At 39.5% G+C, this 22,013-nt stretch overlaps 1 protein-coding gene across 4 annotated transcripts in view; it reads right to left on the minus strand.

The window, feature by feature from the left end:
• The window catches only part of INO80D (INO80 complex subunit D), a 45,714-nt gene that overhangs the window by 18,486 nt on the left and 5,215 nt on the right, over window positions 1-22,013 (minus strand). For all 4 annotated transcript variants that reach the window (XM_018911607.3, XM_009088056.4, XM_050977084.1 and 1 more), the window contains exons 3-7: window positions 17,959-18,054; window positions 17,605-17,851; window positions 11,314-12,071; window positions 8,121-8,229; window positions 1,898-2,122 (exon numbers count right to left, since the gene is read on the minus strand). In XM_018911607.3, the coding sequence (XP_018767152.2) occupies window positions 1,898-2,122; window positions 8,121-8,229; window positions 11,314-12,071; window positions 17,605-17,822 (1,310 nt within the window). In that variant the 5' untranslated portion in view covers window positions 17,823-17,851; window positions 17,959-18,054. The remainder of the gene's footprint in view (window positions 1-1,897; window positions 2,123-8,120; window positions 8,230-11,313; window positions 12,072-17,604; window positions 17,852-17,958; window positions 18,055-22,013) is intronic.

Here is a 22,013-nt window from a genome sequence, read left to right on the forward strand (position 1 = left end):
AGAAAAGAGTTTACAGACAAAGCCCCAGTCTTGTGGTTACTTAACACAATTATTATACTGAATGTAGCACAGTAGGATGAAAAATTGTAACACACGTGTGTGTGTCATGATCCAGATGGGTGCACACTACTACCAAGCTCTACACAGGGACACAGAGTAGATGTCAATGACAGGTGAAGGTGTGACTGTAATAACAGGATTATTTCTTATTTCACAGGGTCTTAATTGTAATGAGAGGTGCTATGTGCTTCTACCATGTAAATATTACAACACCTTGCAACACAAAGGGCAGCAAAAGGTGAGTGTCAACACGGGTGACCCTCAAAATGAGGTCAGTCTTTAGAATCCAATGTACTGGGTATGCCTAGATGGGAGTCAAGTGCACTTCCAAGCCTGTTCATAAATCAAAACATGCCGAGCATCCCCAGAGCTTACATGCAAGCACGTGCTCAGACCAACTTTGAGCTCTGGAGTGGCAGAGCCTGAGCGTGCTCAACATGGATAAAAGCTCTCCTCCATCAACGTGCTACAGCCCAATCCAGCAGCAGGTGCCCGGAGCTGGGCGCTCCCCCAGCACAGCCTCTGTGCTCTGAGCCTGAGCTGCAAGCAGGCGCCAGGCAGCGGTGTGCACGGGCACTGAAGCGTCACACAGCTCGCTCGGGGTTAGCCTGCTCTCCAGGCATGTGTCACCTTCATGGAGATAAAGCTGGCGGCTCCAGGGCTGACTTGCACCTCTGGACACGTTGTTTTCTAGGTTGACAAAAAGTTGTCTGTAGCCTGACTGTTTTCCTTCAGCCATTTCTGTCATTAACTGCACTTTGACTGAGCAAAGTTTTAGTTAGCTGTATTACTCCTGTGAAAAATTTTGTATCTGAAAAGACTCTGTGGTTACTTAAATGGACCAGAGCAGTGATGACAGGCATACCTGGCTTTGCTGGTCTACCCAAAACAATGTAAACTTTTTTGCTTAATCAAAGGCAAAAATAATAGGGGAAAAAAAACCCAGCAAGAGCTTGTCAGTTCAGGTGAACTTTTGCTGTAGTGTTTAAGTTTGGAAAAATTTATATACAACTTTGTAAACTAGTAGTGGACTTCTACATTACACCTCAGAGCAGTTCTTCAGAATCAGTCCACCTCCCCAACAATGTCATGAACCGCATCCCACTGTCCAGGACCAACAGCATCCCATTAAACACAATATACTCTCAATACCTAGCTTCAATCTGCATCTCATACTATGTACTACACCCCACAGTCACACATTCTGTAAAGCAAAACCCCAACAGCAAAAGGATGCTTCTGGTACCCCAAATGTAACACCAGGGTTCAGACTTAGTCTGCTCCTGCATGAATATGAATCAACCAACTCTCCATATGCTGAGAGCTAGAGGGATGTTGACATTATCTAGAAAGAATTCCCACAGAAGATAACCTTCAAAGTTGTTAGAAGTTATGTATTTTGTTGCCAAGTTTTATTTAATGTTAGATTGAGTTAAATCTAACAAAAAAGCATGAGCTTAGATTTGGTTTGCTGGGAAGATAATTAAGAGAAGGTACAGATGTTCAAAATGCTGTCTGAAGAACAAAATCTGAACTGGAGCAGTGAACTACGGACCAGACTGCACACCTTCTACTGGCACAGTAAAGGACCAGATATTTGGGCCCAGAAACTGCCGAGCAAACCATCCACATCTACAACATAAAGCTGGAGAAGGCCTGTCCTTATGGAAAACTGTGTGCCACCTTGCTTTTACTCCACTGACAGGCACGTATGTGTCACGTTTTTCCTGCCTTGTGCGTGCCGACCGATGTCAGAGCTCATCCCTTGAGCTGCGGGGCGCTCAGGCCGTGTCCCCCCGCCCAGCCCCAGGCTCTGCAGTGGCAGGGCAGGTCTAACCTGGTGCAGGCACACGCAGCCCTGCGCAGTTCCTGCAGGAGCTGCCCGGCTCGCTCGGGCTCTCTGCTGGCCGCCTGCAGCAGGGCTTTCCGCAGCGTGTGCCGGCATTTCTTCTGGCGCGATTCTGCCCGCTCCAGGCGGCAGAGGTGCTTGTATTTCTGCTGAAAGTAAGTGCAAAGTCTGGTCACCCTGGAACTCCTGTCATCTGCATTGTCATCATCGGACCTGAAGAAGGGAAAAGAAAAACAAATATGCTTTAAGATACTTTTTTTTCCCCCCCCCACTAAGCTAATTTGTCACTCTAATAGAATTGTTAAATTGGCATCCACCTTCGAGCCACACAACATCCAAATGCTGAAATCAGGCAGTGTTACTTGAGAAATAGCAGGAGCAGCTCCCCTTTTAAATTCTCAAGGTATTTGCCCTTCTTAGTATGTCATTATTAGAGATTACATCAACTTATCATCAAGTCTGACACATTTAAATGTCTAGAGCCTGCTGTTCAAAAAGAAATCTATACTGTTAACCTTTATTTACTGTAGATGTCTCAGCAAATGAGACCCATCTTAAATCAAAGTGCAATTAATGGAGAAGACAAGGGTGGGGAATTGTGTAGTGGAAATTTATTGAGGAATGATCATGCTGGAGCAAGCACCTAAACTGCTGACTTCTTCCAATTCCTTTTACTCTGCCAGGCAGTATAGTCCTTTTTAAACCAAAATACACACTAACACAGCTAACAGCTGATACTGATTTCCCCTTGCTGCAGAGTTGCAGTCGAGTTACAGTACAATAATAGAGAAGAAATTCACATTTAACTCAAAGATATTGAGGGAAAGATCAAACCAGGGCTAAGCAATGACCAGAAGAAGGACTAATCCAACTCTCTGTTGGCTTAAGAAAGCCCTTCTCTATTTATCTTGGCTCTCTGAATGTCCAAGCACATATCAACAAGACCATCAAACCATGGCAACACATTCAGTTAAATGAAGTAAAAGTCATGAAACAGAAAATCAGCACTGGAACTTGTTAAAACAAGGTCCATGAAGCTACCCAGAAGTTCTCCACAACAAGCATTAGTTTGCAAAATGAGGTTTTTTTTTTAATGGAGCAACAAAATACATGTGCTGAATGTAAGCAGACTCTGGTTTTCCTCTAATTTTTTTCCTATAGAACAGAAAAACTTTTTGCCAACTTTCCCATCTGTAACACAAAAAACAAAGGGCAGGGGAGAGAAGAGAAATCCAAACAAATGAAGCAAATCAAAAGCTGGCAATGTACAGAGCCCGTGGGACTGAATGAGCTGACCCAAACCTGCACACAGCAAAGGAGGCCACCACTGAGACACAAGAGATGTGAAATACCAGCCATGATATTCACTAAATAAAGATCCAGAAATGCAGACAGCAGATCTGTCCCTGAAAGGCACTATGGTGAAGACCTACTTTCTTTTCTGCAAACTCTGACTCTGTTTACACACAGGCCAAATGGAAGAGACTGCAGCCATCTCCACTCAGGCTTTCCATGAAAACTCTGCAGCAGCAAACACTGCCTTGAACACAAATGCATGTTTTTGTGGTTTCATGTAAAGTCCACCACACTATGTATTTTGTTTATTAAAACAGATTACAGCTTATTTTCTAGAAGCACAAATTACAAGTAATTAACCTCTGCAATTATGTGCTTAGCAGCAAATACAACCTATGTTAAAAATATTTAACATAGGCAATGTTTAGAATATTTGTACATTGAAAATTAAAAAAAAATACACTTTTAAGATCTCTTAGGAAAGAATGCTTACTGGGGAAAATGACCTGTTTACAAAAAATTTATTGTGGGCTATTTAATATAGATTTTATTTTTCCAATGTATTACTAAAAGAGGAAAACATAGCATATATATTTATTGGTAGGTTTAATATCTTAAATATAGAAAAATGTACATTAAAACAACACTCTTTCCACACAAAAGAAACTTCTTTCCCCTAAGGAATACTCCTGGTATTCTTAAAGTTAATTTTTAACCATATTTAAAATTAAATCAGTAACTTTGTTTAAAAGTCTTGGACCAGAGCAGTAATGAAAAATCTAAGATATTAAACCTACCAATAGAGAGACTTTTTACTTCTCTCACATTGAAAGAGCCAGAAAAAATGACATGGTATGCTAAAATATTTTTGATCTTCAGTTTATGAGATCGTTCTTAAAAATAGTGAAGACATATATCAAAGGTATAGAAAGAAATCATGCCTGCAGTGGGAAGGGCTTATTTTGAGCCAAAATTACTAAAAGCCAGTTTCTAAAGCCTGTTCAGAACTTTGTTCCCAGGCCAGTAAGATTAGCCAAAACATTTATATGTTCAAAGAAACCTAAAAATATCAAAATAAAACCTTTTTTCTTCAGTAGGCATGAAAATGAAAGTTACTTTTATTGTTGTTCTTTCATAAACAAGTTTGCCAAACTCTATTTAGTTTATTCTCCTAAGCTGCATATAGAACTTCTGAAGTTCAACTTAACGTGTGGCATTTCATTTTTACAAAGAATTCTGAAAGTGCACACAAGCCATTTGATAATCCAAAATGCTTTCTCCCAACCCTTCCCTTTCAGACTGTCACGTGGAAACATCAGGGGGATTATTACTGAGTGTTCCTGAAGAAAACAAAGACAGCACAAAGCAGCAGAAAGGAAGAGCAAAAGGGTGAGCAGCCAGGCACCACCAGGGAATGAGGAGAACATGCTCTCTATTCTGAGACAACCCAGCAGCTACACTTCAAATCCCTCCTTACAGAGCACTTTGAAGAATCTTCCCTTCTTTCTTTTAGTTATTCTATTTATTGGGAGTTATTAAATCCAACTTTTGACAACACAGTGTTGATATTTAATCCTTTGAGGGAGTTGGTATGAGGAGGGACTCACACTCCTTTTTCAAACTTGCTACTTGAAATGTTTGCTTTATCTATATTTCAGAGTAGGAAGAGAAAAAATAAAGTCATTTGTTATAAAGTCATTTGTTTTCCAGCACTTTCTAAGATACCAGACTCAGTAATCAAATAATCTAGGGGGAAGCTTCAGTAATCTGCAGCAGGGAACAGCCCCTGCTTTCTCTCCAAATTGCTGCTCCCACAAGGGATTCCTCCCACCCCAGCAACCTTCTCTGCCAGCACCCAGCCTGCACTGTGCCCACTGCCAGCTCCTGAGCTATTGGAACTCAAACATTTGTGCCTGCCTCGAAGCACTGTGTCCTGAACTCCTGGGACCACAGAACACAATTTTTCAAAATTAAAGCACAGAATAATAAAAGCAAACATTTGGCCTGCGTTTCCACAGATGATTGCAACAATATGAATTTTAGAGATTAAAAGGCCAGAAGGCAAGTGAACCAAAAAGTGTGCTATTGTTGTCATGGTTTAACCTCATCCAGGAACTAAGTACCACAGTTCTGCATGCTCCCTCTCCCTGCGTGCTCCCTCTCCCTGCTCCCACCAGTGGGGTGGGGAGGGGAATCAGAAAAAAAACACCCTGTGGCTTGAGCTAAGAATGGTTTACTAATGAAAACAAAGTAAAATATACTACTACTATTTATTGTAATAGATAATAAAAAAGAAAAATTAACCCCAAGAAAAACAAGTGATGCCCTGTACAGTTGCTCACCACCCACTGCCACTGACTGATATTCAAGCCTACCTCAAGCTTTGATCAGCTCCCCCCAGTTTATGTCCTCGCCATGATGTTCTAGGCTGTGGAGAATCCCTTCAGCTGTCCCAGCTGTGCTCCCTCATGGCTTCTGGTGCACCCCCTCTCTGGCATAGCACAGAGAACTGAAGTGTCCTTGACTTAGGGCTAGCACCACTCAGCAACAGCCAAACCATCGGAGCGTTATCAACGCTGTTCTCCCACAGAACCCAAAACACAGCACTGTGCCAGCTGCTAAGAAGAAAATGAACACTATCCCAGCCAAAACCAGGACACTGGTAAGCCATTAATTTTAAACAAATCTGGTGAATTTTTGGGAGTTTAAGAGCAGCTAGAGTATCACACAAGAAATTCAACAGAGGTTTCTCCCACAATTGCACAAGCAGAAATGCTGAGAACCAGCTGTCCAGTAAAGCAGAAATTAACCGCTCACTTTCTTTCAATAGTCTGTTCTGAGAAGCATTCCTCTCACTGTCTTCCATGCAGTCAAAAGGAAAATGACAGAATGCAGTCAGCTGGTGGGGACCACAAGCTCAGACACAAATAAACAGAAAAAAGAGCTTTAATTTTACTATGAAAACCAGCAAGTAAATCCCCCAAGTTTAGGTATGTGATTTCAAAACCAAAAAGTTTTGGGAAATAATCTCCATTGGTTTCCTGGTAAAATGAGTGCCCAGAATTCAGAGCTGTAAGAAGTCACTGGCTGACTTTAGGAGGCACCAGTCTGTACCACCAGATTAGCAAGACAGAGTCATTTTGACAAATCAAATCTCCCAGAAACAGCCTGAACTAATTCATCTTCAGCAGCAGGCAGACCACACTGCAGAAGTGTCAAAGTCAAACATTCCAGTAATAAAAAGCTCTACAGAAGTTTGCAGAATAGGAACTCAAGTTTTAGAAGGTTGACATCAAGTGACTGCTTATCCATGATCAAAATTAGTAAGGTTGCTGAAGAGCTAACACTGAGCAGGCTGATGGAAGTACAAAAGCAGCCAGCTGCATTCAAAAATGTATCCATCATGGATAGTTAAGACAGCATTTAACTGAGGTGCACAGAATGCTAGAGTGGAAAGGAAAATGTCAAGACAAGGTATTATTTTCTCTCAGTATGTGAAAAGAGTAGGAAGAATCCAAAGGAAGTTAAGACAAATAGAAGACAAAACACACAGAGATGACCTTTACAAGTTCACCAAAAAATCGGGATCTATGGAAGAATCAAATCAAATGTCAAAGAGAGAAGAGTATAAGGGAAGTTATTTAATAGATATATCTGCTGTGAAAAATTATGTATGATTTAGAAGTCTGAAAGTCTGTCCATGATTTCCCAGAACATTTTATTTAAAAGTTGCCTTTCAAGTTAGAAGTAATGTTTGTGAAAGCTCACTCTAAAACTGCTGATGCCCTAAAAAATGGCAGTCATTCATAATAAAAAAAGACTCCTTGATTTTAAAAAAGTGAAGTCTACACTCTGCTTAATAGTTTTGACTCACTGAAGGCTCTTAATATTTAGCATTCTGGTGTGTGTCCTGATGAGAGAGATACAGCTCTGTGGTTCACCTTGAGGATAATCTTCAGAGATGGCAGGAAATTCTAGTAAGTTTCAGAATTTTCAGAATGAAACAACAAAATAAGGTTTCATTAACACCATTATTCTAAGTGTGATAGCTAAAAACTAAAAAAATAGGGAAAAGTTGTAGAATCAAAAAGTCCAGTTGCACACTGAATGAGAGTCATGTTGCAGAAACTATAATCAAATTCTAGTGAGACCCCAATTTCTTTGCTAATAACATACAAAAGTATCACAATATTACACCTGGGATGCTTTGTTTTAACTGTGCACCTTCAAATTTACATTAGTAGACCTATACTATCATATCCTGCTGTAAGTTAAGATTTGTGACTTAGCAGTATTTAGAGAACATCATAAGCCTTTCTGCACCAGCAGTTAATTCCTGCTCTGTTTAGCCTTTTGATCCCATGCTCACAAGTCCCATGCTTCCTTCCAATGCTCACAAGTACTGACAGAGGTTTATTCAAAACTTAATTATGAAAAGAAATACCATGGCCTTTTAAAATCCACGTTAAAACAATAGCCTGCATAATTATTACAAGAATTAATGAGTAAAATGCAGCAAGTTTACTGAGGAAGTTATTAGCAACCAGCAGGAAAGACAAGAAACCAACAGCAACCCCATTTGATTCTATTTCAGCACCTCCAATCATCAAAGCGCACAAGTTCAGGAATAAATCCTACTAAACTCAATTCAATTCAGGCAAACAAGCTTAAATCCTTTCCTGATGCATCCTTCTGATAGCAGACTGCACAAAGGTCTCTAAGTTAGCTGGAAACTGGGACAGAAGGCGACAAGCTGTTCCATAGCTCTTACAAACAAATGAGTTCAAACAATCCTTTGTTTCAGCAAAACACTTGAACAAGTGCTTAGGTTCCACTGACTCCACTTGAAGTGAAGCTCACATTTACATGATTTATTCCACCAAGGCCAGCATGAATGCTAAAGAAGCATACTCACTCAGGTCTCTCATAGCCGAGGCTCTCTCGGATAGACCACGCAACCTGGTAAGGGGAGGTTTGCTCTGAATCCTCCAGCTCTTCTCCACTGTCTTCAGACCAATCCAGCCCTAAGGGAATTGAAAACATGGAAACTGGATGAAAAGAGCATCCACCTCATATAAGCCTCTGAGCAACCTTTGGCACAAAAGATGAATGTATAGTATCGTTGCAAGCATAATTACATTTGATTAAATTATGCAGCATTCTCAATTATACAGGAAAAGCTACAGTAACAGCTCCATTACAGTGTGCAAGTAGCATGCACTGATTTTTATCACAACTAAGTTTTCCTTTTAAAATCCTTATTGGCTTCTTTATCCACAAACAGTGCAAGAAAAATCACTAACTATCTTACCCACAGAGAAATACTAGTTTTCATAACCAAGTACAAGGTAAGAGAGAAGTCCCTGACATGAGGAACTGACTACTTGGTCTAAATAGGCCAATTTTATTTCTGTTTATATTCTGACCCCTTCTCTGTGCCAAAACATAGAAGAATATGAAAACTGTAGGACACAGCAGCAGGGACAGAGATAGATAACAGCTACCCAGGATGTTCCTCTGCTCAGTCTCTGTAATTGCCTGCCAAATGCACATATTAGTGGGAAGAAAGAGCTAAAGGGAGAGATACAAACATTCCAGCAATTTCACCAATCAGCATGTTTTCACTTAATGGTGATGCAGTATGATCAACTTACAGTGTGCTCCAGCAGCCTCAGTTTGGCCAGAAAGTGGCCAGTAAGTTCTCAGGTGCAACATTTCATCTGAAACTTCACCTTTTGGTTTTCTTTCCTTTTATCTCTCCCACATCCAGTGAAATTCTTGCCACTTTCTTGCAGCAGGTGGGATAAAATCCCATTCCTGCATTTATAAACTAGCATTCTTTGCTTTTTCCTTTTCTTGCTCCTTGAAAACTGATAGCGTTAAGGAGCATTTCATTTTTGCTAAAACTAGACTAAACAACTATATCTGAGATGATTTTGAAGTCAGATGCCTTGAATCTGGGAAATGCTTCATCAGTACTTGGTCAAGCACTTTCAGGGTTAGAGACACACACACACAAGCTTGGAATACAATCATCAGGTAACTCTTCATCTTATAGAACTAGCACTTTAACATAAACCACAGATATTAGTAAACCCAAATTTTCAGGAACTTCAGCATCTTAAAAAATATTTTCTATTTTTAAGACATATATTTGAACTAAATTAAGATACCTTAAGACATTTGATAAAATGCCAGAATTATACTTTCAACTTATATCTTTCTTTTTCCTGTTGTCTCTTCCATAAAGGAATGAAAAAACAACTTAATCATTCCATAAAGATGTCCACAATTGACAACCATATAACAAATTGTTTAAACCCTAAGTTTAAAAACAAAATCAGAAACTGAGTTGTTTTTGCTTCTCCTGAGCACTGTAAAAAGGAAGCAATAAAATCTAATCCAGATTCAACTGTACTGACACTGAAGAATGCAGTTCCATTAACATCCAATTACATGGCTCTGATGTTGGTACACACAAAACTGGCCTAATCTTTTGAAAGATTCTGTGCAGTCATGTCTAGAGCTGCTCAAATATAGAAAAGAAATCCTGAACTTCTCAGATCTGGCATACCTAGTCTTTAATATTAAGGCTTATAATGAATAAATAACAAATAAATTTTCCACTTTCATGTCATTAATATGTAAATTCTTTTACTTTGCCAAATATTAACTGTTCTAAATGCATCCACATAGTTATGCACCTGCCCAGCTGTACATGTATAGGCCTAACTGTACCTGTATAGGTCTAAGTGTTTTTTAGTTTTACTATGCCTCTTTTTAAGGAGCACATAATCTCTACACCAGTTGAGAATGTAGAATGTTAAGCACAGAAAGAGATCTTTCTACAGTCTTTCAAAACACAGGTCACTTTCCAAGCTCTTGAGGTCTGTGACACTCAGAAATGCCTCTAGAGTTGCCATTCCTCTGAAGACCTGCACTACATACAGGAACATCAAAGCTGTTTTCTGAAGAACAGTTTCCTTTGGAGACAGGCTACTGGATGCTAATTATCTCCTGAACAAATAGTCAAACTATCCCACGAGTGCCAAAGGGCAGATCTTCACAGCAAATTATGAAAAAGTTAATTGAAATTGCAAAAATTACAGATGTTTGCAATTAAAGAAGACATTATATAAGGAATGTCCAGGTTTATCTGAAGTCTTTTTTTTTATTTTAAACATCATAAATGGTGTTCCTACTTATATCACACAGACTCACATTCCCTTTTCCCTGTCAGTATTTTACTTGTTAGAAATGTACAACCTAAAACTAAGCAGAAAAGTAACTTGGGAGGGTGAAGAAGATAAAAAGGACAGATAATGTGCCTAGATCTATATTCACAAGACAAATCAGCCATAAGGTCAGTTGCCTTTTCAAAGCTTACAGAGCACTACTACCATAGCACCAACTTGGCTATATTTGCTCATATTTTCATAAGCAGCTATTAATATGATATATAATGATATGTAAGACTATTTCTGCATGGTATGCAGACAAGAGTTCACCCTTCTAACTATCTTCTGTAACAATGCTGAAGTGGTCTTTTCCTTCTGTTCATCCATATTCCATACATAAATAGGGCCCAGTCAAGCAAAATTCTCATGTGTTCCTATTTTCCAATTAAGTCAACTGGAATTTTGAATATGCAGAGATCGATGGGCCAAATTGCCAAACTTTTACTTATATTCATTATGTCATGTGCACTTATCACACACCTAATGTTTCAATCTAACTTTGTCCACTCATGTAGGTACTGCTAGTGTCGCGTTTACTACTCAAGTTGCAAACCTTCTTCATGAGGTCTTTATAACCCAAACAATGTTTTCTACACTTCAGTTTGGTTTCTCAAATGGTTAACACAACATTAAGAAGAATAAACAGCCAAATTGCCACAAAACATTTGGGATGGGTCCAGGCATTCCCTTCACAGACAAAAAAGAAAGCGAGAAGGTCTTTGATAAAGAAAATGCCAAGAGATTACCTAGCTCAGGGTTATTTTGCAAGGACTTCACAGGAATTCAAGACAGGGCTGGGAAGACATTCCCATCTAGTCTTTTGGTTTCAGGCTAAAAAACATGGCTGCAGTGCATCTGTGACCTACTCACCTAAGTGAGGAAACAGGTCAGTGTCCAGCTGCTGTTTTCGAGTGCACAGTTTCACCAGTCTCTGGAGCCGGCTCATGCAGGACGAGTGCGGAGAGAAGGCTGTGGCTTTCATGAGGACCCGGTCAGTCCTTGGTGGGTCCGTGCCAGGAGCCCTGGCGGGTGACAGGACAGGCAGAGGTCTCTTGTTGGACACCTGCCGCGCTTGTGCTATAGTGTGTGTGGTGGGTGCCACTCCCTGCATTGGTAGGCTGGTGTTCAGAGGTTGAGGTGACTTGCAGACGGTGCCCTGCGGTAGCCCTGTCGGCTTTAATGAAGCTGATGAAGGTGGCAGATGGGAGTGCTGCTGCTGCTGCTGCTGCAGAGGCTGCTGCTGCAAAGGTGCAGGAATGGGGCTAAAGTGCTCTTGGCGAACTTTTAAAATCTCTGTCTCTCTCTGGCGCTGCCGGTTGTGAGCCAACTTGCTCTGCAACTTTTTCTTCACCGTTGCCCCTTTCTTTAGGTCATCATCCTCCTCATTGAAAGCAAAGGGGTCTTCTAATTCTGCCTCCAGGTAGTGGAGAGGAAGCCTTGCCCCTGGAGGGGAGAGGGACATCCCATCCAGTCCATTGGGCATCTTCAAGGCCAGGGTGGGCACTGTCAGACCGAAGGCCATAGCATCCATCTGATGCCTGACCTTTACCTCCTCTATGGGATCATTCTTTTTCTTCCTCTCCTTTTTCGGTATAAAGCCAAGTACCTGCAGGTGGCTGTTGCAGTACCTTTGAAAAGTAAGAGCAGTCAGTTATTAGCTAAACTTCCTTAAGTAAAATCTGAAGACAACACATCCCTTAGGAGAAACTCACAGACACATTTCAAGCAAATATAAATGGAAGCAGAAAAGGTTTCATAAGAATTGTACACAACTCCTAATACAACAGATAACTGTGGTGCTCCCAAACCAACTTACACAAGCAACTACTTCTAATCTTATATCTTAGGATTCATTTGTTATTCATAGGAAAATCACACACAGTCATTCAAAATCTTAACTCTCTAATAGGGTAAACAGTCAAAATCCAAAGGGAACAAAACAAATGGACGGTCTTATACAGAAAGTAGCAAGAACACAAGCCATTAACTGATCAGCTCAAAAGCTCCTAAGAAAAAGTACATTGAAGGCTACTTCCTTTCATTTGCTCATTCTTTCAGTGGAAGTAGTTAACATTTTCATAAATACACACATTATTATTATTATTATTATTATTATTATTATTATTATTATTATTATTATTATTATTATTATTATACTACTACTACTACTATGAATTACACTGTAGTAGGGAGCAGTTTCTTATAAGGACAATCTCAGCACATATCTATCTGCTATGAAAGAAAGATCACTATTTCCACTCACTGAACAAGCAGCATAAATACTTAAATTCTGTTTTAGTAGTTTAACATGATGAATTTTAAAGCCAGAGGATTAGCTGAATATTCTTCAATAAAAATCTATCTTAAAACAAACTCTCTGCTGCTAGAAAGCATTAACACAATGCCAATAATATGTATATATACAATCCAAAAGCACAGATTTTAAGTTCTTCTAATATGAAAAACTTTCAAAGTCATGCTATTAAAAAAAAGAAAGTGAGAAGCTCTTTGATACCCTGTCATGAAAGTAAAAATAATTATAATTTGTGCCACAGATGACATACTAAAAAGTAAGCAATTAGCTTTTGTTTGATTGGAATCAGTATGTGACAGAAACTTAGGAACCATGATGTGATCCTTTCCCTGTACACCACAAGCAGGCACTCCTGCCTCTTTAGAACCCACCAAGAATCAAAATTTGCCCTTGCTGAATCCCATCTATAACTTACAGCTTATAGATGACCAAAGATACAAGGAAAGAGTGATGTCTGCATCAAGGTAATGATGGACAAGATAATGAACAGAATACCATGAAGGTATTATTTAAAATCCGATCAGTATGAATCTGAGAACAGTAAGTTTTGTAGAAAAATCAGGCTAACATTATATTATTTCAGGTCTTCACGGAGCAAAAAATGGCAGAAAAACCCAAAAACACCCCCCAAAAAGGTTCAGCACTTCAGTTTAGTCACTTTCAACTTGTCGACCCATTTCTAAAGAAACAATGTGTGAACAGCTCTAAAGGATCCTTAAAAGGGAAAAAAGAGAAAGCAAATTTATATATGCTCTTTAGTGGTCTCCATATATGTAGCTTCTTGCAAGACCCCCACTCCTAAGGTTTCACAAATCAGAAAAGGCCGAAAAGCACTGCTACTTATTATTGCCTAAACAATTTCTTCATTACATTATGCTGTAAGTAAAAAATAAACCCAGATGAGGCAAGCTAAAAGCCAACAACTTGTGCAGTCCTTATTAGAACACACTGGAATACTGTAAATTCATACTGAGAGATGCACTTCTAAAAATAAAATTATATAATGAGGGCTCAATAAAGCCCTTAAAGTCAACAAGCACTGTTTCCATATTTAAAATTAAGCCCTTTTTAAATATCTTGTTTGAACAGTTACCACAACACTTTTAGTATGGCAGAAGAAATAAACAGACTAAACAAACACAAGGGAATTTTTGTCCCTCTTATGCCAATAAAATGAGTATTCTGCTCAACACAAATTCTTCCCTTATATTGTCCAGAACTCAAATTACTGTCATCTTGTGCTCGTGCTGATGTGAGGAGGTAGAACTGCATAGTCTTTTTTCATTGCAAAAACAGTAAGAAAAGAAATAGAAAAGATGAATAAGTCTGTGGAAAGGTAATAAGCCTGCTAAAATTCTCTGAGTTTTAGGCTAGTAAGGGTTTGTCTTGTTCATTTAACTCTAACAGAATCATTTTTACATGGCAGAGAATAAAGCTTTGGCTCTTACAGCTGACCATACTGCATCACTGAGAGCCAACTGGCTCCACTGGACACAAACCCAGGGATGCCAGGCACAACATTCAGATTCCAGTACACACTGACTTGGCCCTGTGCTTTAGGCTCTGTCAACTCCCTGTCTCCCACTATAACCAAGGCTGTTACACCTTGGTCTAACAGGAGCAAGAAGAAACCAGGAAGAACAGTTGAGTCTTCTCTGGGTAAAAAGACTGCACAGAAGCAGTTTTGGCTAGGCATAGCTCTCAATAGCACCACTTCAGCCTGGACCATGTCATGCTCTTGCTAGCCCTGCTCACAGCCAGGGGGGCATGCACCTACATTTCCCCATCCTGCACATTCCAAGGTGGCTTTTTAGCTGGCCCTGGCCCAAAGTGGCTCTGACTTCCCACAGTGCTACAGAGTCTGCATTAGTAGTTCCAGCCCATGGAAGTCAGATTTATGGGAAGACAGGAATCTAACCTGCAAGTAGCACCGTGCTTTTCACACAGCACTGAGCACAAAACCCATCAGGGTCGAGCTGGCCCTACAAGAGCCAATTCCAACAAGCCTGTCTGTCTTAGAGGTTCGGTTTGTCACTTCCATAACTTGTCTGTGAGTTATGCTCAGCTGACAGTATCACAATAAGTATCTAATACAGGTGGTTTTCCCCTTCCTCAATCAGCACCAAAGGCACTTATTCTGTGCAGGTAATGTCAAATTAAGTCCACAAATATGGTGGGTTGATATCCATTAAAATTATCATAACATGAAGTACACAAAATGTGAAGGGCTCTGAAGACTTCAGCTGGACTGTTTCCTACATCCACTGGGAAGGCAAGAATTCAGACAGTGAGGTTTTCTACCTACAAATGCACTCTGCTTCTTAGTACACCCCAGCTTGGCATCAATTTTCATCTCTTACTTAAAAGAAGACACAAACAAACTGGGGAGCAGCTTGTATATTAACAAAGAATTTAAAGATTCTCTTAAGTGAGGAGAATTAGAGACAAAATAGCATTTAACTCAACCAGATTGTAGTAAACCTATATTTAGAAATCAAGTTGCATTTCATTATCTTTGTGTGTATCTGGTTAAGAAAGAAGTAGGAGATGTATTCAGAGAAAACAGAGAAATAAAACCCATGTGTGTATCATCCTGCATATATATATATTCTCTAAAAAAAGGTAGTGAATAGAAAAATCAGACTTCAAATAAGGTAATGAAGTGACATACTATTAATAGATTTAATTTGTAGAATGTTATTGGTTAATAAGAAATTTAATAATATGGCATCATATTAACCATCTTTGTGGCTGGTAGCATCTCATTTGTCTGGGGTCAAGTGATAATTCTTCTTTATCTGTAGACAGACTATGAAGTTTTTGGCATATAATGCATGCATCTTCTTGAAATACTTTTTTTGAACAATCTCTTAAAGTATAAAAGAAGATAGCTGTCAGAGCATCATACAGCCTGCTTCTGATCCTGTACAGTTCTGTGTCTAACACTGTGACAAAATGACCATCTGACAGTAATTCTGTACACAGAAAATTAAAAGCTATGAGTGAAGAACTCAGACACTACAAACATCTTTTTATTGAACAGAGTGTGAAAAAAGTCTTCTAACAGATACAGGTTTGCTTGCCAAAAAAAAAAAGTTTAGAACAGCCACAGTCTTATCACTAGCATTCATTAAATGCCATTGTTAAAATTAAACTCTGCCCCGAGAAACAGTCTTTTAAAATATTCTTTCAACTCTCACATCCTCTCATTTGAAATTAAAAGTTTATTTTCTCTTTCAGACACCTGCTGTCCTCTTCAAGCACTGTAATGCGACACTCGACATGTAACTGAATTATTCTAATATAACATACACCAGATGTCATGACCACACTTCACTTTAACTTGAGAAAAATCTAAAAGAACAAAGTGTGAACTCAATTCAAGGTGTAAAGAAAAATCACAAATTCCATGGGAACATATGAGACATAGAAAAGTGTCATTAAGTACTATTCCTTCTATTGTTTTTCAGTATGACCCCTGGTAAACAGGAACTCTCTCAGTCAGCTCTTGCATCTGAAATTACAGCATACCATTTGTGCTAACAATTTCTATGATCATTTCTGTGAGCTTATTTTCAAAGAGCCTCAATTGTACAGTAGCAAAGAAACACTCACTGACTGTCAAATTACAGCTTCAAGTTATTCATCTTGTGCCATTTGAGCATTTGCCCTACAGCTTTTGACAAACATTCATGTTTTTTCCTCACTTCATCAGTCTCCTCAGCTGAAATGGCAGGTGAAGTGCAAGTTAATTTAGAGCACAGTCCAACTGTTGTTTCAGACAAGAGAGGGAGCTGTGAGCTGAGAAGGAAGTTATATGTAGGGCACAGTGGGAACACCACTAATAATGCAAAAGGTTAGTGAATGGCAGCTAATAATGTGAAAGGTCAGTGAATAGTGGCTTGATTTTTTTGGCATATTTTATTCATATTTTAGGTTTAAAAAAGCATTTCTACAGGAACAAGCCTCAGATAGTTAACACGCACATTAATTAAACACAGCTCTGAAAAATAAAGTCATATATTGATGGCAGACAAGATTAGACAAATTCTGCTATTTCAGCCTGAGCAGCACCAACGAGACTGATGTTCAGGAAGTCTTAAAGAGCAAGGAGGAATGCCCTTGTGGTTACAGTATGGGCTGCAATTCAGGAAATCTGCTTTTAATTCCCAGCTCTCAACAAGTTCAAGGACTATATTTTGCAAGAAATTTAATACCTGGGCACTCTGGGCATCTTCATTTGGGCAGGGAGGGGGAGAGAAATAAGGGAAGCAAAAAAGAAAAGGAGTATGTGGCACTTTCCCAGCTGGCTCATCTGTTATCAAGTAACATTTATTTTATTCCAGTGAAACAACACTACAGATCAGTACCAAATCACCAACACTGAATTGTAATTCTGGATTTGTCCCTATGTGTCATTGCCCCCCGTGTCCAGAATATAAGCATTTTCAACTACTTGTACTGAAAAAGCAGACAGAAGTGTGCTTTTGGCACTGCTGGCTAAACAAGCAGGCCTTTCTAAGAGCACGTACTGTGAGTGACAAAGCAAATGAGTTAGAACAGCTGATATTGTGTAGCAGGTTTGATCCACAGTTTATAGTGAATTTGTGAAAAGCAGTGAACTCTGCCATAAACTTCCCTGGGATTAAGTCACTGCCCTCTCGCTGAGTACTTGACTCCCACAGAAAATAAAAGAAAGTTTACTGCTCTTAAAACAAAATACTCAAAGGAACATCCTGGAATACAATTCACTCAGAGCAGTTCCTCCCTCATCCTGAAACCAGGCAGCAGCTTAAATAAAACATCCCAGCCGCTTCCCACTTTGCAGAGAGGAAACCACAACTCACCTACGGTCCTCAGACTTGGGGATGGGGTTGGTGCAGCGTTGGCTGTTGTACTTGGCCACATATTCACATTGCTTGAAGGGGGCAGTCTTGTCCTCCAGAACGTGTCTGATACAGAAGGCGTAGCCGTTAAGTCGCCTCTGCTTGCACAGTTTGGGGCTATATGAGCACAAGGGCTTATTGTCAACCTCAGAGAAGTGTATGTGTTTGCCTTCATACATCACGTGACTCTATTCCTTGTGAACATCAGCTGAAAGAAGCAAAATATTGAGACAAATCACATAAGGGAAGAAAAACTGCAATCAGTTCTAGGTTGTGTGTTTCGTTCTGGCCAGAAAGAAGGATCCAAAACAATACCTGATTTTAAATCTTCTGTACCGTGTCAGTGTTAAGAGAGAGCCCCAAGGACACCGCTATCTTGGAATGATGATGAACCAAGATGAAGCAGATTGTCTAAGGAAAATATCAAAAGGGTCACTGTCAGTCAGAATAAAATAGATATTACTACAGTAAGTAAACAGGCACACCTAGTCACCAAGCCTGTGGTTCAGCTAGCATCCAATAAAACAATAGCACAGCGGTTTTCAATCAGTAGTCACAGATCTTTGAAAAACATTAAAGAAATTACTGGGGGAAAGAAAATTCTACTGCCACCACACTTAAATCACTTTAACAGAACTTCACTCATCCACTGGAAAGTGATTAGAAGCTACAAGTTGAAAAAGGTTAAGTGTCAGATTAGATCACTTGCTTTCATAAATCAAGCTGAAAGATGATTAACCCATTTGATTGCAGAGGGTTTACTTCAAGGTATCTTTGTTTACAAAACCACCACAGACTGTCTTTGCTCCGCAAAATTACTTTGCCAGTCACTGCAACAAAGCTTTTTTTAAGAAAAGATTTCTTTACCACACCTCATGACCAGTCTTTCAGATTTTGTAGCTGCTTACAATTTCTGCAAACATCCATATGCAGTCCTTCCTGAGGTCACCATGCTTCTTCAAAGTTTATCCTACCTCACTGTACTTATTTTTGGGAAATGCAGGCACTAATCCCAGGCAGTGGGATGAATGCCAGAAGGGTTGAAATGTCAATTCAGCAAGAGGCTGGGGTCCTACAGTGCTTTCTGCAGTTCCTAAAGCAGGTTCCTACAGTGCAAATCCATGCAGCCATAAGGTACTTTTTCAATTCCCAACATTATGGAGGCCTTTGGCAATAATCTTTTCAACAAAACCCCCAAACCATCCCAAAGTAGTTTCAAAAAAATTAACAGTACATACATTCTGCATCTACTGTGATACACTAAGCTTAACCTCCAAATGGTAGCTTTTATTCAGAAAGGTCATCCTGAAGCACTGGAATGAACTCTTTTGAGCACTGTGTATTCATTCAGTATTCAGTTCAGTTTCATATGTGTTATACACCAAGGAAAGCAATATTCATAGAGGTGATATTCAGGACATATGTAATAAATTAGAGGCATGTGACAAATGTACAGATTACCACCTCAATGAAATTACTTGTTCCCGAGGCCCAAAATGGCAAGAGCAGAATTGCAAGGAGGAAACCTAGACAGACTTTGCAGGAAAATGTACTTTCCTCTTGTAAAGGTACAAGCCTCCACTATCTGCTGTAAAAAAAGTACCACGAGAAAATGACAAAGCACTATGACATGGGGATCTACAAAACAAATTTTAAGTCACTAAGGCAAAACAAAACACCCTATCCCACAGAGTAAACAACATAAATCTGGCCTTCATTAGCATATATCTAGCTGTAGATGCAGAAAGACAGAAGAGTACTAAAAGATTCAAAAACACACTTAAAATTCTTGGAACAGCCGCACATGCACACATACAGTATACCGAGCATGTGAATGGAGACAGGTGCTACAGAATGTAACTATTGCAAGCAACCTGAACGACCATTTGACAACAATGGTAACTTTGTATTTCTTCTTGATACACATTTCCCTTCCTTTGCTTACACCAGAGAGACACAACACGCACACAGTCACCGAGTCCAATTTCAATCACCTTTCCCAACTTCAACATGAAGGAAACCCATAAATCCCATGGGAACATGACAACCCATACAGCAGTCCTGGTCAGAGTTTGTATCCCATATGCTTGAGAGATGGACTCCTGCATTACTATGGCAGCAAAGGTAATCAAAGTCTCCACCACTTGCATCTCACACACACCACACTGACAGAAAGCCTTTTGCTGGAGAGTCTGCTTCTCTCAGTTTATCTAAGCTTGGATTAGGTGGCATACTGGACTGGACATAGAACTGGAAAGACCAAGTGTGTCTTGCAGCTGGGGTGACCCACATGTTGCTCTCTATTTTCTTCTGGTTTATTTATCATCTTCTTTTAAACTACTACTATCATGCTTTGCAGAGTTTCTGATGGACCACTAACTTTCTCCTCTTTTGTACAACCCAGCTGTATTTCTTTCCTGAAGGTTAGCAGGCAATAGACCAGAGAAAGAGTTCCTTAGGATGGTTCCAAAGTAAACAGTGAGAAATGCATACCTTGTGTGCCTCCGTTAAGCTTCTGTAAGGAAACTGCTCCACAGTTCCCAGCCACTAATCCTAGATTTATTCTTGTGGCCACAGTCTTATTTTTGGATTTAACTCATAATTAAGTCTTATTTTTGCATTTAACTTGACTGTGTCAAGGCAGGCATAGTATTTCACTTCTTACTTGTCTGAGAGATACAGGGCACAAGGACAATGCCATTTGAAACACTCACACAAAAATACTGACAATAATCCCCAGGGAAACCTACAAGCATGAACTTGAAGTTTTGGGTCTATATATACACTAAAAGAAGCTCATGCAAATATAGCCATGTTAAAAATCCTGACAGTAATCAATTACTGCAACTACAGTGCAAGGACCAAGAAAGCCAACAAACGTGGTAGCCATCAATGTTATATTCAAAAAAAACAACACAGCAATTCTCTCAAACTTGCAATTATATCTTTATTGGTAGATTCTTAAACAGACTCCCCAAAAGACATGTCACTATGTGGATACATTGCCAGGAACAAAGACTGACGTTGGACATCATCTAAAAAGAGCTTTTTTTTTTTTTTAATTCCATGGCATACCATATGAGAGAGTGTGTGTGTGTATAAATATATATATATATAAAAACTAAGACACTTAAATCTCTTCATTCTGATTTCATCTGATGCAGTGTTTTATTTTTAACAATTTACAGGAGTTCTTGTCAGAGCTTTTTGCTGCTACGTAAAAAGTAGCACAAGCATGGAATAGGCACATGTCACTTAACTGAGGAGAACTGAAACTACACTTAGCTAAATAGTGGGTGGGGGAGAAATTATTTTTGTCCCACAGGATTCAGTAAGAGATGACGGAAACATGGACTTCCCCTGGAAAAAGCAAATGCTTAAGCAGCTGTACTTCACTATAAAAATATCAGAATACAAAACTTTCTGGAAGCTGTTTTCAGTTTTGCATTTATACTCTACATTGAAGATGTAGGAAGGTTCAACAGAAAAAAAATGTGTGCCTGCATGTGCTGAAACTAACTTTAGCCACAACCCATGAATGAGAAACCAGATGCTGCTTCTTGAGGAACCTAGATTTTCCCTAAACAACTGACTCTAAATAAAAGATTTGGAGCTAGTAAGAAACAACAGGGCAAAGAACAGCATGGAATCCAAAAATGCGTGCCCTTGTGAAATAAAAAATCATGGTAGGGAATAGGGTAAGTACAGAGCAGCCACACCAGATCACAAAATATTGCAGCTAGGGGTACTGATGAAGTTAGTAAGAGTTTGACTCAAAACATATCGAAGTATTTCTTCATTTTTACTACTCACAGGCAGTGAACTGCTGGAGCCTGCAGTGACATGAGACTATGGAAGCAAGACAGTACCATCAGGTTCAAAAAGGCAATAGAGAAGTTCATGGACAACAGGGACATAAGTGATGCACTTGCTAGCATGACCGATTTAACAAATATGGGTGGTGGAGGAGTAAGAGAAGAAAGCACAAAAAAAGTGCCTGGGCTTTAATGCCCTTCCTAAGTAGCATCACTTATTTCTACTGCCCTAGACAGAACATTAGGTTGGATCCAAGCTAATCTAACCCAGCAGAGTATTTTTCACATTCTTATGAGGTTATCACTAATATTTGTAACTTCATAACACATTCACTTCTCTCCTTGTCCCATTTTTTATTCTTGAGCAGCTGACTGGAAGAAAATCTCCACCCTCTGGCTAAAGTCCTATCTGGATGTGTGAAGAAGAGTAACAAACTTAGCACCCCAGCAAGGCTTTATAGCAAGGACATGCAGGACAGAGAGCAAAGTCACACTCTGAGACATCAGCACTTAAGAGCAGAGCTATTTGTCCTGCTGAGTGCAGCCACTGGTAGT

This window comes from Serinus canaria, chromosome 7 (genome assembly GCF_022539315.1).
Source record: "Serinus canaria isolate serCan28SL12 chromosome 7, serCan2020, whole genome shotgun sequence".
In the NCBI taxonomy this organism is placed as follows: domain Eukaryota; kingdom Metazoa; phylum Chordata; class Aves; order Passeriformes; family Fringillidae; genus Serinus; species Serinus canaria.